Source organism: Anguilla anguilla, chromosome 8 (assembly GCF_013347855.1).
Source record: "Anguilla anguilla isolate fAngAng1 chromosome 8, fAngAng1.pri, whole genome shotgun sequence".
Taxonomy (NCBI): Eukaryota; Metazoa; Chordata; class Actinopteri; order Anguilliformes; family Anguillidae; genus Anguilla; species Anguilla anguilla.
This window is the reverse complement of record NC_049208.1, coordinates 13,296,995-13,311,609: the sequence shown is the minus strand read 5'-3', so window position 1 is coordinate 13,311,609 and position 14,615 is coordinate 13,296,995. Positions and strand designations below refer to the sequence as shown.

Sequence of the window (14,615 nt, the reverse complement as noted above, 5' to 3'; positions counted from 1 at the left end):
TGAAATGTGTCTGATTGTGCTTCAATGGCCCATTTCCCTGCACATCAACAGTGCTTATTTGTGCTATCACTTTTGCCGTCATTGATTTTCTGTATAACCTGAATTGCTTTGGTAAATATCCAGCTGCAAATGAATAATATATGTAATTAAGCCGCTGCATGTGATGCTGGATCAGGGTGCCTTCTGAGCAATTAAATTAGCTAATGTAATCTTGTACTGTTCAGCATTCTGCTAGGGGGTCAAATGAGAGATGATAAACGGTGATAGGGTGCTTCTGTGTGCAGTGCAGTGAGCTTGGTGTGTGTCATAGCAGGACTGGTGCCTTTACGCAGTTATATATATTATTAACCAAAGCATACTTATTAAAAAGAAAGTTCACATGGTTTGTTGTACTAATAAGTCGCAGTTTCAAAGGGCATGAAGTCTGTAGAACCAAAAGAACGTTCTGTCTTTCAGCAGAAGGAAAAAAAGACGTCTATTGTATTACAAACAATATATCCCGTGAAAGTCAGCAGCTGTGATCAATAACATTTCTGACAAGGAAATCTTGGGCGTGCGTGGAACTCTATAAATCTTTTAAAGAAAGTAATTTACGGAAGAAGAAAAAAAAAAAACAATATCACAAAATAATAAAAGAAATAGAATTTTTTTTCATTGAGGAATATTGGTGTCCCATTTCATAAGCAGCGCAATATGTGCAAACTGGGTTTCCCATTCATAAGGTAATGCAATAAAAAGCAGGGCTAGCGGCGAGGGCTTATTACCTTTCTATCAGCGAAGGTGAGTGCTTTCTCCCTCCGCACGGCCCTATTACGCGTAATAAATGGAGCTCCGCCATCGATTTGCGATGTCGCTCCTGAAGAGAAATCAAAGGTAGATTTTTGTATGCAGCCTCAGCAGCCCACTGTACCCGTAATGCCAAACGGTCTTGACCACTTCCTCTTTTCTTGTGCGAACGTGACCGTGAACGTTAAATGATCCGCACGTCGCAAGGGCTTTGCTGTGAGAATAGGGGGGAAAAAATGCTATAAACACTAAGTATAAATAGATAAACACATAAACATTATTTTTGTAATTGGCAAATTTTTATGTTCCAAAAGTACTTGTGGCTGATATGAACACAAACAACAAGAGCAAATAAGCCAGGCTAGCAGTGAGTGTCAGAATAGAGTGAGCAGGGACACTGTACATTCAGTGCGATGCTGAAAGGTGTGTGACCACAGTGGGGCTGGAGAGGGGCGCGCGCGCTGACCTCTGCTCCCTCCGCCCCTCCTTTTGCCGCGTGCGCTGACCTTTGCCCCCTCCGCCCCTCCTCTTGTCGCGTGCGCTGACCTTTGCCCCCTCTGCCCCTCTTCTGTCGCAGGAACGTCAGCTCGGCGGGCGAGGAGGCGCGGAGGCGCATGAGGGAGTGCGAGGGTCTGACGGACGCGCTGCTCTACGTCATCCAGACCGCGCTGGGGAGCAGCGAGATCGACAGCAAGGTTCGCCGCCTCCACGCTGGCCCGCAGCCCCAGCCATTGTATTGCATTATTTATTTGCTAGATGGAGGCTCGCAGCCGGCTTTAGACATTATTAATTTGATGCAGCTGGGTGTTCTTCCGAAGCCACTCCACTTTACTTCCTACAGTGGCCCTCTTAGGCAGTGCCCTTTGTGTGGGAATCGAACCCGACGCTCAGCATTGCACTGTGCAGGCCCAGGTCTTGTTCCGCTGCAGCACACACAGAGAGCTTCTTATTGCTTGAAGAGTGCAACTTTCTTCAGAGCTCTGCTTCAAGGCCCTTGTTCAAGAGCAGAGTCTCGGTAGGCCTTAAAAAGGCTTTGGGCCATGAAACTACTCCAACTCTATAACTGTTCTTGGGCTTCGCTCTGAAATAAAAACACAAAGAAGCTGAATGCTTTTGAGTGTGCCGCACAGCCTGTGTACACAACACAAAACACTTATATTTTACCCACAATTCCCTGCCACTTAAGGGCTTTATGGTAATATATTGAATTGTGTTAAACCTTGCTGCTTAATAAATAATTAAATCAATAAATGGATGATAGATAGATAGATAGATAGATTAAAGAAACCTCTAAAAAATCAAATCTCTCTGAGGCCTCATTTGTACACGGCCCCTCCTCTTTAAAAGGCTTCATTTGACCCATTTTCCTTATCTTCCTGATGCCTCAGTGTTTCCCTGGATTAGCTTGCCGCTCTCTGGACTCTGTCCAGCAGGACAATGCTCTTAGTGGAAGAGGATAATATACGGCAGCCTGGAGGGCACATTTCTTCACTTTCATTTCTTTCAAGGCTGTATTCCAACTGGGTCTCTACTGAGTATTCTCTGGAAAACAGATTTGAAAGCTCAGGCTTACAGTACAGCAACAAACCTCAGGGAGAATGCTGTGTATTGATACTGCACATCCTAAAATGTCAAATAAGCTATTTAGCTAAGAGAGATATTTCCAGTATTATTTGAACAGCTAATAAAGTTAAAAAATAATTTACTGTATAATATTGTGTATTGAACCTATTTTATGCAGACACGTTTACAATATCCAGCAGCGCTGAGAGAGAGAGAGAGATAGAAATGTGCTCTGCCTTCGACGGGTGCAGGCAGGCAGAGCCGAACGCAGTGTTGTGATTGGCCAGCGCTCTGTCCCCGCAGACCATAGAGAACTGCGTGTGCATCCTGAGGAACCTGTCCTACCGCCTGGCCGCAGAGACGGCCCAGGGCCAGCAGATGGGCACCGACGAGCTGGACGGCCTCCTCTGCGGGGATGCCGGCGGCAAGGACGGCGAGAGCTCGGGCTGCTGGGGCAAGAAGAAGAAGAAGAAGAAGGCGCAGGATCAGGTGGGGGGGGGGGGGGCTGGCAGGGCGGAATAGGGCGTGGCGGGGTGGGGTGGGGTGGGGTGGATTACAGTATGGCTGACAGATATCCGATGTTCCCCTTCGCATGGGTTTGTTTTAACATGGAAAGAAGGACTTTTTTTTACAAATAGCTGCAAATGAACTGAGGGGATGTTTTTTTTCTGTAAGTTTTTAACAAATAGCTGCAAATGAACTGCAGTGATGTTTTTTTATTCTGTAAGTTTTGACAAATAGCTGCAAATGAACTGAGCTGTGAGTGGACAGAAAGAGGACCCTGAAAAGGCTGATTCATAAGCCGATTCATAAGCTCTTGGTGCTGCAGAACACACCAAAAAGCAAGATGGGTGGGTGGCTCATCCTGTTTAGGCACCGTTCTAGTGTAAGGATGAGCTCTACGGTTTGATATCAAATCTGGACCAGCTGTGGCTGGCACACCTGCAGGGCAGCACTCAAAAGCCTGGGGTGTCACCCAGAGACAGGAGAGATTCAGTCAGGAATAACAGCGTCTCACCATGAACCTGAGGAGCCTGCAGTTCATCTGTAGAGCTGCACATGAAATGTCTTCCTACGATGGCTATGCAAGCAACCTTGTCTGCACTCTTCCAATTCAACACCAGAGTGTTGCAGCATGAGCCTGATTGGCTATTTAAAACTGTGACAAAAGGGGTGAAAAGCATGAAAAAGTAAGTAATTCAGGTTTTAAGGCCTTTTTAGTAATCTCAGGGATGTACTTTATGTCGACATAACTCCCAGGAAAAGAAAAGACTCTAAAACTTGGTTAAAAACTCAAAATAAGTTAGAAAATAGCAAAACTTTAAATTCGATCTAAATGTGCACAAAGGTGCGCAAAAGCATGACTGCACGTTGCAAACGAGCCATTTTATCACTGGCTTTACTTCCTCATAGAATCCTCCTTAGGCACCTCAGGAGAAGGCGGCTGGAATATTTCAGCGGCGCAAACGAGCGTGGCGTACAGCGATTAGGCACCATTAAGCTGGGACACCTGGGCCCAGATTTAGTGTCTACTAGTGCACTCCTCTTGAAAGATTCAACAGATCTGAACCCCCCGGCAGAGGCTACCATCATATCATACCTCTGTTTGGGAGGGGAAGATGTGAACAGTCCTAATTGTCTGGTGGAGAAATCTTACAAACCACTCCTCCCTCCGCCCTCCCAATCCCTCGATTTGCTTCCAAAAGGGAAAAAATGAAAATGACTTATCTCCTGCCAAAGAGCATCATCTGAAATATTAAGCATCCCAGACACTGGTATTGTTGCTGGTTTACTGTTTTTTTTCATAGCAGTACAGTACAAAAGTGTTTGGAAAGGAATCAGCCAATCAGGAGAGTCCTGTGGCATCCTAATGACAGACCTTTAATGGCCAGAGATTATAATACGCAGTTATAGGGGGACCTGGCTTCAGTTAGCCAGCCCATAATCTTCTGCTCCTGAACACGCGCAAGTACATTATTGACTCAGAATTCACACATCCAGTAAGAATAAACATATGCATAAGTAAGCGAAAGGAAGATAAAATGCATTGTACCAGCTGTGGAAATGGGGCTTTCGCTGTTATCAGGGTTGAACAGTCTCACGATGGGAGCGACTCTTTTGGCAATAGGCTGATAGCATTCAGAGGCTGCCTCCGCTAGCCTAAATTGCATGGCACGTCAGTGCCGTTGCTATTGAAGAGACGCTCGAGATTACACGGAGACGGTGATCTCAGCGGTCCCTGTGCTGTAGTCTGGAGAAGCATGCTCTGTGCTGTTTAACTTTAAAAAACACGGCAAGCTCTCCAATCCTTTTATGACTGAACTGGGCCATTTCTCATGGTAAGGAGCGAGTACTCATGGTGCTTTTTATATACTGCGTGAGTAGCGGGCCTGTATTTTCCGTCCAGCCACCACCACATGACTCATTAGGGCTGTGTTCTCATGAAAAATGCATTTTTATTTACCCTGGGAGAGGCGGAGTGAAATCTTTTTTCGTGGGATATTCCGGGAGCTGGAAGAGGAAGGATTTTGAACGCACGCCGTGTCGGGAGCGGGTGTGCAGAGACGGCTCTGCGTGTGGCTCTGAGAAAGCGGGCTGCCGCTTGCGTCTGTAGTTCCCTCCGTGCCGCGTGTCAGAAACTCCGAAACTCAGACCGCCCTATCACGCTGAGCCGTCGCAGCGGCAAAACGCGCGAACCCGCTCTCCGCGGTCCCCGCCATTACGCGAGGACTGGAGGATTGTGGGACGTGCTGAGCGCAAGCAGCTACAGTGGCAGAATGTGGCTGTTCCTTGTTGATGGGCGGCTGGGCTGAAGCGGGGATGGGAACGTTCGGGAACATTACGGAGGTTGAGAACATTCTGTCCCCAGTCAAGAATTTCTGTTTCTCCTTCGCTTTGCTCGATGGATTTAAGTGAGCGCAACTTCCTTCTTAAGATTTTCTTTTTCAAATGTTGATTGAATCAAGGCCAGTGAGTCACGGTTAAACAGGAAATGCATAATGAGAGGAGGAGTACGTCCCTTTCATTCCTGTCTTAAAACAGGCGTCCGTGGATTGCATTGTTTCTTCCTGTCTGCCTGCTGAGTTTGTCTCTCCTGTGTTCCCCCAGTGGGACGGTGTGGGACCCCTCCCCGAGTCCGCAGACCCCCCCAAAGGAATTCAGATGCTGTGGCACCCCTCCATCGTCAAACCCTACCTCATCCTCCTCTCCGAGTGCTCGAACCCAGACACGCTGGAGGGAGCCGCTGGTGCCCTGCAGAATCTGGCAGCCGGCAGCTGGAAGGTAGGCTCTGGTCACATGGTACGGTCACATGGCTCGCTGAAATAGTCATATGGTACGGTCACATGGCTTGCTGCAAGAATCGCATGGTACTGTCACATGGGTCCCTGAAAGAGTCACATGGCTCATTTCCAGGGGTAATTGTGCCTGATCCTCATGACAGTGTATGAAACTACCCAGAAATTACCCCTACGAAACACAGCTTTCTCCACTGTCTACACCCCCAGAGAGAAACCTGGCCAACCCCACCCCCCCCCCCCTTTTCCCCACCCCATCCTAGGCACCAATAATTCTGGGTGAGGGGTCGTTGTGCTTACCAGGCCAGGTAGGGTGAGATAAGTCAACAGAGCCGTTATAGCCATTATATCTATATTAAATCTCTAGCAATATCAGAAGGATATGGACTGTAACAGATGCTGAGACCCTTAGGGCATTCAAGACCAGGCGTGCACTTTAAACATCTGTCAGCGTGTTAGCATGTTCAAATCTGTGTACATGCGTTTTGTCAGTCCCATCAGATGCTCTTATGAGCTATATTAAGGGTTGCTCCTTCACGTGTGATGACGTCACTGCATTTTCATGTGCGTGAGGCGTGTTCATGTATAGATCACGGGGCAAGACGGAGGGAGAAACAAAGCGTGCGGTAGAACCACGGTTGGCTCAGCTTAAAGCCCACATCCCGAGCGGTCGGCCAATCGCAAGCTTGTCCTTTCTGTGGCGGTGACGTCACCCCAAAAAAACAGGCCTGCAGGCGCTCCCCGGCCCTGCTGTGTCTGCACACCGCTGCTGAGAATTCCTCCGTGGCGCGTGTGATAGAGTTATAGATCCTTATCGCTCCGAGGTGAATATAAATGAGTTTCTTTTTTTCCCTACCTGCAAAGAGCCTCGCTACGAGGCTGTTCTTCGGTAGCGGTCACATGCGGACAAGCAGGGGAGGTGCCATTCCTGTGCTTTCTTTCCCAATTTAGCGCCCCTCAGCTTGGCGTCCACGCGGCGCGTTAAACAGAGCTGACCTTCACTCCGGACAGCCGCGTTCCGGAAGCTTTGGGAAATCTCGCCGTTCTCTCTCCCTCCTTAAATGCTGAAAGAAGCAAGGGCACCAAGTGTGCGTTAATTATTCAGGTTTCTTATTCTGTGCCCGCAAAACCTAATTAACTTAATAAAATTAGTTTTATCTATTTATGCTGCACTAATACAGAGACTGTCTATAGCCTAAGGCCTGCTTGCCTACTCTTTGCCCTGTCTTACATTAAATGAAGCATGGTAGATATTTAAAGGCTTATGCAATAATTTACTTGGAATAGTAATCATTTATTTTTATATTTGACTTATATTTAATTTGAGGACTGTGCACTGGATGGTTCAGTGTTTATTTACAAACTCTTTAATTGGGAAAAAAAAACTAGGAAAAATAGAGGAAAACTTGTGATGCCTCACAAGAGACCAAGTACAAACATAGCAACCGATCTGGGTCTCAGACTTGATTTAACTGTAGTTTTGCTTCAGTAGGAATGTATGTCACTTCAGAAAGGCCTAACCCATGCTGCTCGGTGAAGGTACCACTTTCTAGACCAAAATCAATGTGATTCAATGTCATCAGACAGTGAACCTGAAACAGCCCTTCTTTTCCCTCCTCTCCCTCTCTCTTTCTCTCTCTCTCACACATACACACTCTCTCACTCTACTTCTCTCTCTTCTCTCTTTCTCTCTCTCTTGCTTGCTCTCTCTCTCTTTCTCTCTCTCTCTCTCTCTCTCTCTCTCCTCCACAGTGGTCACACAAACATGTACGGAGAGAATTAAACTGAACATTAGGATCTAGAGTTTAATTCATCAGTAACCTGCAAAAAAGGCCTTAAATCAGTGGTGTGAGCACTGGAAGAGGACAGACAGTTTTATTTTTTAGATTTATTAAGATTTTTATATCTATTCTCAGTTTTTCCCATTTGTTTTCTTTTTAATACAGTGATAAATACTGCTTGTTTATTTGATGATTTGATTTAAAGTCAGTTTAGAAAAAAACGCTAAACTTTAAAAAGCCCCCTCTTCTTATCCTGTCTCTTTCTGTCTCTCAAACATTCTCTCTCTCTGTACTCTATATATCTCTCTGTCTGGCTCTGTCTCTCCCTCTGTCCTCTCTTTGTCTCTCTCTCCCACTCTCTGTCACTCCCTCTGTCTCTCTCCTTATCTCTCTCTCCCACTCTCTCCCTTCCTGTCTCTCCCCCTCTATCCCCCCCTCTGTCAATCTTCCGGTCTCTCTCCCTATCTCTTTCCCTTTCCCTCTCTCTCTCTCTCTCTCCCCCTTTCTCTCCCTTTCTCTCCCTTTCTCTCCCTCTCTCTCTCTCTTTCTCTCTCTCTCTCGCTCTCTCTCTCTTCCTCCCTCGGCAGTGGTCTGTGTATATCCGTGCGGCGGTGAGGAAGGAGAAGGGCCTCCCTATCCTGGTGGAGCTCTTAAGGATAGACAACGACCGGGTGGTGTGCGCCGTGGCAACGGCCTTGCGGAACATGGCCTTGGACGTGAGGAACAAGGAACTCATCGGTGGGTTTCCGTTCTCCCTTCGCGCTCCTCACGCTCTTCCTCAGTCTCTGTCGGAGTGAATGACGCTGGGTGTAAAAGCCTCCAGCTCTCTGAACACGGCTAACACAGGAGCCTTTTCTGACTTCCCCCAGCACACTCCAGTCACAGCCACATTAGGGCAGTGCCATTATGAGGAGAGTACAGTATGTGCCTTTTGGATTTTACGCTTATTGTGAAATACACCAGTGCTGTTGAGGAATTTGTTCCAGTGCCAGGGAGGATTATCAAAGCCAATAAGGTATATTTAGGATTTAATTACAGTGTGTCTGTGTGACAAGTGGTTGAATTCAGCCCTTTAAAGCAATCTGTGACCAGAAGTCCTTCTTTTTTTTGTCAGTGCTGTCTTGGCACAGTGTGCAGCCAAAACTCTAGGGTCCCCTTGGTATATTTTATGAGGCAAGGACTTTCAAGATTACTGTAAACTTCTTCTGTTCCTTTTTAAATTTGTTTTTAGGACAGTTCTGGGTGGTTGTTTTTTGCACAGACCAGCTTGTCTGTTCGAAATGTTCTCTTTATGACACTGCTAACAGGCTTATTGATCTTTTTTTCCCTCATAAACTTGGTTTCCTGTTGGGCCATTGGCGTTTCCATGGCAACTAAATCTTCCAGTCTTTGTTTGCCGGCTTCTGTGCCAATGGGAAACTTTGAGAGGCTGCAGTGTTATTGCAAGTTTTGGAATTATAAATAGGGTTGGTTATGTTACTGGTAATTAGATGATGCTGCTTATATAGAGCATAATTAGACGACCAACACCTTCCCCCACCCCATCTGAAATTAAATGTGTCATATGATGCAGAAATCGAATGCTTGTGCAGTGCAGTCAGAATATTTTTTAAAGCCAAATAAGATGGCTGCATCAGGAATTTGTGGGAAATATAGTAATTCTGGAAAATGAATGTCTTTTATTTTTGTCATACAGCCCTTTTATCCATTGTCAAAATCACTTTTTGGATTTAAGATGATAATGTTACCATTTTTTGTTGAATTGACATGTTGGTTTTGGTTTTTCTTGCCTCTTTCTCTTCCATTTCGACTCAGAGTCAGTGCCCCTGTCACTGTGTGGTAAAGCAATGTAACGTCCAGCTCTGATAGAGCCGTCTTTGCACCATTTTAGCCACGAGGTGGGTCTGGCAAACAGGCCTGGGCTACCCAAGCAGCCAGAACCGCTGCAGATGAACCAGGGTGCGGCCGCAGAGTGGAGACGGAACACGGCGAGGGTCAGAGCGCGAGCCGGCCCTCCCGCTGCATTTGTTTGAGGCCCGGCGCACAGCCGCAGGCTCGAAGCACATTCTGCGCCTCTCTGTACCGCACAGTTCCACACAACAAGCACATTCTGCACCTCTCTGTACCACACAGTTCCACACAACAAGCACATTCTGCACCTCTCTGTACCACACAGTTCCACACAACAAGCACATTCTGCACCTCTCTCAACCACACAGTTCCACACAACAAGCACATTCTGGGCCTCTCTGTACCACACAGTTCCACACAACAAGCACATTCTGCACCTCTCTGTACCACACAGTTCCACACAACAAGCACATTCTGCACCTCTCTCAACCACACAGTTCCACACAACAAGCACATTCTGCACCTCTCTGTACCGCACAGTTCCACACAACAAGCACATTCTGCACCTCTCTCAACCACACAGTTCCACACGACAAGCACATTCTGCACCTCTCTGTACCACACAGTTCCACACGACAAGCACATTCTGCACCTCTCTCTGTACCACACAGTTCCACACAACAAGCACATTCTGCACCTCTCTGTACCACACAGTTCCACACGACAAGCACATTCTGCACCTCTCTCAACCACACAGTTCCACACGACAAGCACATTCTGCACCTCTCTGTACCACACAGTTCCACACAACAAGCACATTCTGCACCTCTCTGTACCACACAGTTCCACACAACAAGCACATTCTGAGCCTCTCTGTACCACACAGTTCCACACAACAAGCACATTCTGCACCTCTCTGTACCACACAGTTCCACACAACAAGCACATTCTGCACCTCTCTGTACCACACAGTTCCACACAACAAGCACATTCTGCACCTCTCTGTACCACACAGTTCCACACAACAAGCACATTCTGCACCTCTCTGTACCACACAGTTCCACACAAGACTGATTTTCTCCGCGGGAGGCCGGCTCTCGCGATTTTTTTCTCTCCTCCCCCTCGACTGCCATTAAAGGAAGTAATTGACAGAGATATTAAAGCATTGAACTCCACGTGGCGACGTGTCCCAAGCACGTCTGTACACTAATGGGATTTTCACACATTTTTACCGCAGTTTTCATCCAGTTACTTGTTTTATTTTATCGTGTTTGCTTTTCTCCATTCTTTTTTTCTCCTTGGTCCTTGGCCTGCATTTTTTCACGAGAAACGTTATGAGGAACGATGCTCGAGTGTAGATTGCCTGAGAGCAACCGAGGTGCTGTTAATGCCCCTTTAGAGTGTCAGCAGTCCATTAAAGCCGTATTGGCTGTCAGGACCCCAGGCGCTTGTTCTGTGGGGGAGGGGAGGGGAGGGTGGGAGTCAACTCCCTTCTAGCCGTAGAGGTCATTGAATTCATTGAGCTGAAGCTGGTGCTAATGTCCACTTCAGCCTTACGGGTCTAATTGGGAGCCTGAAATTCAATTTGACCATTTAGAGCTGTAAACTGTATCCTTAATTGTTGGTTTACATTGCATGGCATTCGTTTGGCAGGGACTCTTTTTCCAGAGAAACATACTATATGAGAGTGAATGTACAAAGAAGCGTTAGTATGATCATGGCTTCTGGATCGTCGATTTTGTGCATTTTGCGAGAATGGTACTGCCCACTGCAGCGGTCACAGAGTTTGTAAAACATATTTGTTGGTGTTCAGCTTGGGGCTCATGATTAGTGCTGATTTTTTGAAAGCCCTTATGTGTACAAGTGTCTGCAAACACAGTGCTGCTGTGCATCTCAGGGTTAGCCAAGCAACCACATACTCAACCAGAGAAGTTTCAAACGTGCCTCCTATTTTATTGTTGCCGTTCTGTATAACATTTACAGGCAGTTCTGATTTAGGTAAGTCTGTTTCTTTGTTTCCTCTTTTTTTTCTCTTTGATCCAGTTAGCTCTGGTCTACAGGGTTGCCAGGTTAGTTTTAAAATTCCCCAGCCAGTGTCATCTGCCAGCTAAAGAAATAAAAGTCACGGAAAGTTCAGTGGACTAAATTCAAGAATGCTGAAAAGATTAAGAATCAAAGTTACTTAGATTAAACCTATGCTTAGTTCTTTTGTCCCAAAAACTTATTCCAAAAAAGAAAACTTCAATCTTTTTTTGTGCAATAGTGTTCTCTCAAGCATGAAAAACATCAACCGTTCAACAGAACACTTTTCTCACAGTCTCATTGGTGATAGAAAGGTATATATTTTTGGCAGGGCTGGATTACCCTCATCCTATTAAGTGTTAAGTGGCTTTAAGTTGCGGCCAGGGTTCCATGGATTTCCACTGCATTACACCACCCAGTGATGCGGGAGGAGCTCACGGTTTCCAGCTGCTGTCTGTGAGAGATGATCACAGACCTTCAGAAGACACTAGCTCTCTCCTGCAGTGGACCGAGGTGTGTGATATAGTCAGTGGCTCACTGTTGAGCGCACACTATTGATTCGAGAGACAGAGACACAACTAGCGATGCCAAATTGTGGAGAAATAAACTGATGTTTAAGCAAACTGTGTGGTCCAAACTTCGTTGAATCACTGCGCCTTAAACTGAAGTCACAAATTTAGATGAGCATTGTTTAGTTTTTGTTTGTATGTCTGATTTTCGGATAATAACTTAAAGTAAGTAAAGATGTGATGGTGTAACATTTATGGGTACCATGTAATTTCTGATAAGAATCTAATATGTGGGGATGTCACGTTTATGGCTACCAGGTTTGAGATGTTCTTTACAACTCAGTAAGAGAATATTCAGTCTAGCACCATGGAGTGTTCTGTCTGAGAACACCCATTCAAAATCGTATAAATAAACAAAGACTGCGGACATTCAGTGCGGTGCTTCACATCCTAAATAATACACAGAAGAATGGTCGATACATCTTGTGCAGCGGAGGTGTTTGTAGAGAAAAGTCTGTTGATTGTTCTCCCATTTGTTTTGTAATGGACAAGGCTAGGCATTATTCCTCCTGCAGGTCAGCTTTGTGCTCCCCCTGTTTCACCAATCCCTCACCGTCGCTAGCTGGAATACTGCATCACTTTCTGGCTGCATGCACATCGTGCACCATCAGCAGGAGTGCTTTTAAGTTTAGCAACCGGTGGAAAATGGAAATTTGGAGATATTTATGTTTTGAGAAATGCAGTTCTGCTCTACCAATACAGTAGCTGAGCAAGTGTGTGTGTGTGTGTCTGTGTGTGCTTGTGTGTCTATAACATGAATACTAGCATTAACATTACTTTTAGCATTTACTTATTGGACCTTTCATAAAATATACCACTTTATGTGTTATGGTGGATAAATGTTATTGTACATTTGCAGGGGCGTAGGGTATAGGGCTGTTTATACTTTAGACTTGTGTCCTTTGTTCTATTGTCTAATTCATGTGTGACTGGACTGCAGTGTATGGCCCCGTGAACCAGATGAAATAATAATAATATGGCAGGGGTGCTCTCCTTGGTGCTGATTGTGCAGGACTGTTTGTTCCACCATAAGAATCAGATGCTGTCCTTGGTGCTGATTGTATTAGTTCCCTGTGATGAGGGAGTCCGTGCCTCATAGACTTTGAGTGTTTCTTCCTTTAGTAAAAATGAAGCTGGTAATCTGGTAGCCTTTTTTCCCTAAGAATTCTGGGATTTTAAAAAGTGTGAAAGCCACAATTCCAAGGTGATGTCTTACCTTGTGCACAATTATATCTATATTTTTTATTATTTAAAAAAAAAAAAAATTTTTTTATCCCTTATACTTTTTTCTGGTCTATAATTCAAAAATCAGTTTTCACTTCTGAAAATTCAGGAACTGTCTGTTTCCAGTGAGGCAGAGCTGATAAACTCCCCCAACTGTCCTTTACTGGTGGCCTTTAGCCTGCGGGCACCTGAAACCTGACTGGGTGAAACTAATGCCACTGTAACCAGAGCACCCTGGATGACATAAACTCGCCTTAGCCCTGGTGGATAGCAGCTTACTCTGTTCTATTCCCACGGACTCAGCTGGGGACAAAGCCAAGGCTCGAATCTGCAACACCAGGGACCAGTCATTACCAATGCCTTTGGTAACAAACAGCTCAGAGCTAGGTGCCCAAGGAGCTTTGTTTAGATCCTTATCCTCTGTAATGAGTTTCTCTTTTTGAGTTATGAATTCATAATTAAATCAGGCTATGTGCAAGAATCGAAAAACAAGCACAGTAATTTCTTGAGTGTGTGGATTGAATGAATGTTTAAATGATCTTTGCATCCATCTTTCATATTCATTTCAAATCAACCGTGACGGTTTTATGCTGTAGTCCTCTCTCTGTGAGAATGCACAAGAACAGATTGGTTTGATAGTTTTGTGGCTTTGCCTCTTCAATACAGAACTCGTGCTCCTCAGTGTTCCCCCTGCCCCTGCCAACGCCCTGACCCTTGAACTCTGACCTCTCAGGCAAGTACGCCATGCGCGACCTGGTGCACCGCCTGCCTGGGACCAACAACAACAACAGCAGCAGCGGCAGTGGCAACGCCGCGGCGACCACCAACGGCGCCCCCAGCAAGGCCATGTCCGACGACACGGTGACCGCCATCTGCTGTGCCCTGCACGAGGTCATCACCAAGAACATGGAGAACACCAAGGCGCTGCGCGACGCCGGCGGCATCGAGAAGCTCATCGGCATCGCCCGCAGCAAAGGAGACAAGTGAGTCCCCCTGCTTCCACAGAGAACGCGTCCGAGGGTGTCCCCTCTCCCCAAAAATCCTCAATCGCCATTTTAAACATGCTGCTAAATTGGGTGTAGTGGGGGGTGGGGGGTGGCGGGTGGTGTCGGGGGAGGTGGGCTCTTCTGCTTCTCCACGAGGAAAGGTGACCATTTTCTTTTTCAGTCTTAACACAGAAAATGTGTGTGAACTTTTCACCTCTCCTCAAATTACCCTGAATGAATTTTATGAAATAGTTGGCATCTTGGAAATTGAAGGAGAGTGAGTTTCTACACTGTTAAAGACCTTGGATCCCCAGTAAAGGATCAATCAGCACTCAGGCCCCTCACAACCAAATGCTGCCAGGGGATTTTCCCATGATGCATTTCAGGATGTCACCAGTCAATAGATTCCTTAGATTGGAGTCATGTTAAGGGGTGTTAGGTTCAGGACTGTCAGATTCGAGGTCGGGCATGGAAAAAGCACCCTTTGATATCTGATTTGATGTTTTTATAAATACCACTTTTCTTGCCAGGGCATGT

General features: G+C 46.1%; 1 protein-coding gene across 5 annotated transcripts in view; it reads left to right on the top strand.

Moving 5' to 3' along the window:
* LOC118234146 (catenin delta-2-like) overlaps nucleotides 1-14,615 on the top strand; it is a 178,390-nt gene that overhangs the window by 140,386 nt on the left and 23,389 nt on the right. For 3 of the 5 annotated variants that reach the window (XM_035430526.1, XM_035430524.1, XM_035430528.1), the window contains 6 exons: nucleotides 1,364-1,481; nucleotides 2,653-2,838; nucleotides 5,458-5,631; nucleotides 7,398-7,412; nucleotides 8,014-8,164; nucleotides 13,826-14,075. In XM_035430526.1, the coding sequence (XP_035286417.1) occupies nucleotides 1,364-1,481; nucleotides 2,653-2,838; nucleotides 5,458-5,631; nucleotides 7,398-7,412; nucleotides 8,014-8,164; nucleotides 13,826-14,075 (894 nt within the window). The remainder of the gene's footprint in view (nucleotides 1-1,363; nucleotides 1,482-2,652; nucleotides 2,839-5,457; nucleotides 5,632-7,397; nucleotides 7,413-8,013; nucleotides 8,165-13,825; nucleotides 14,076-14,615) is intronic. The other 2 variants (XM_035430527.1, XM_035430525.1) reach the window with 1 other exon arrangement.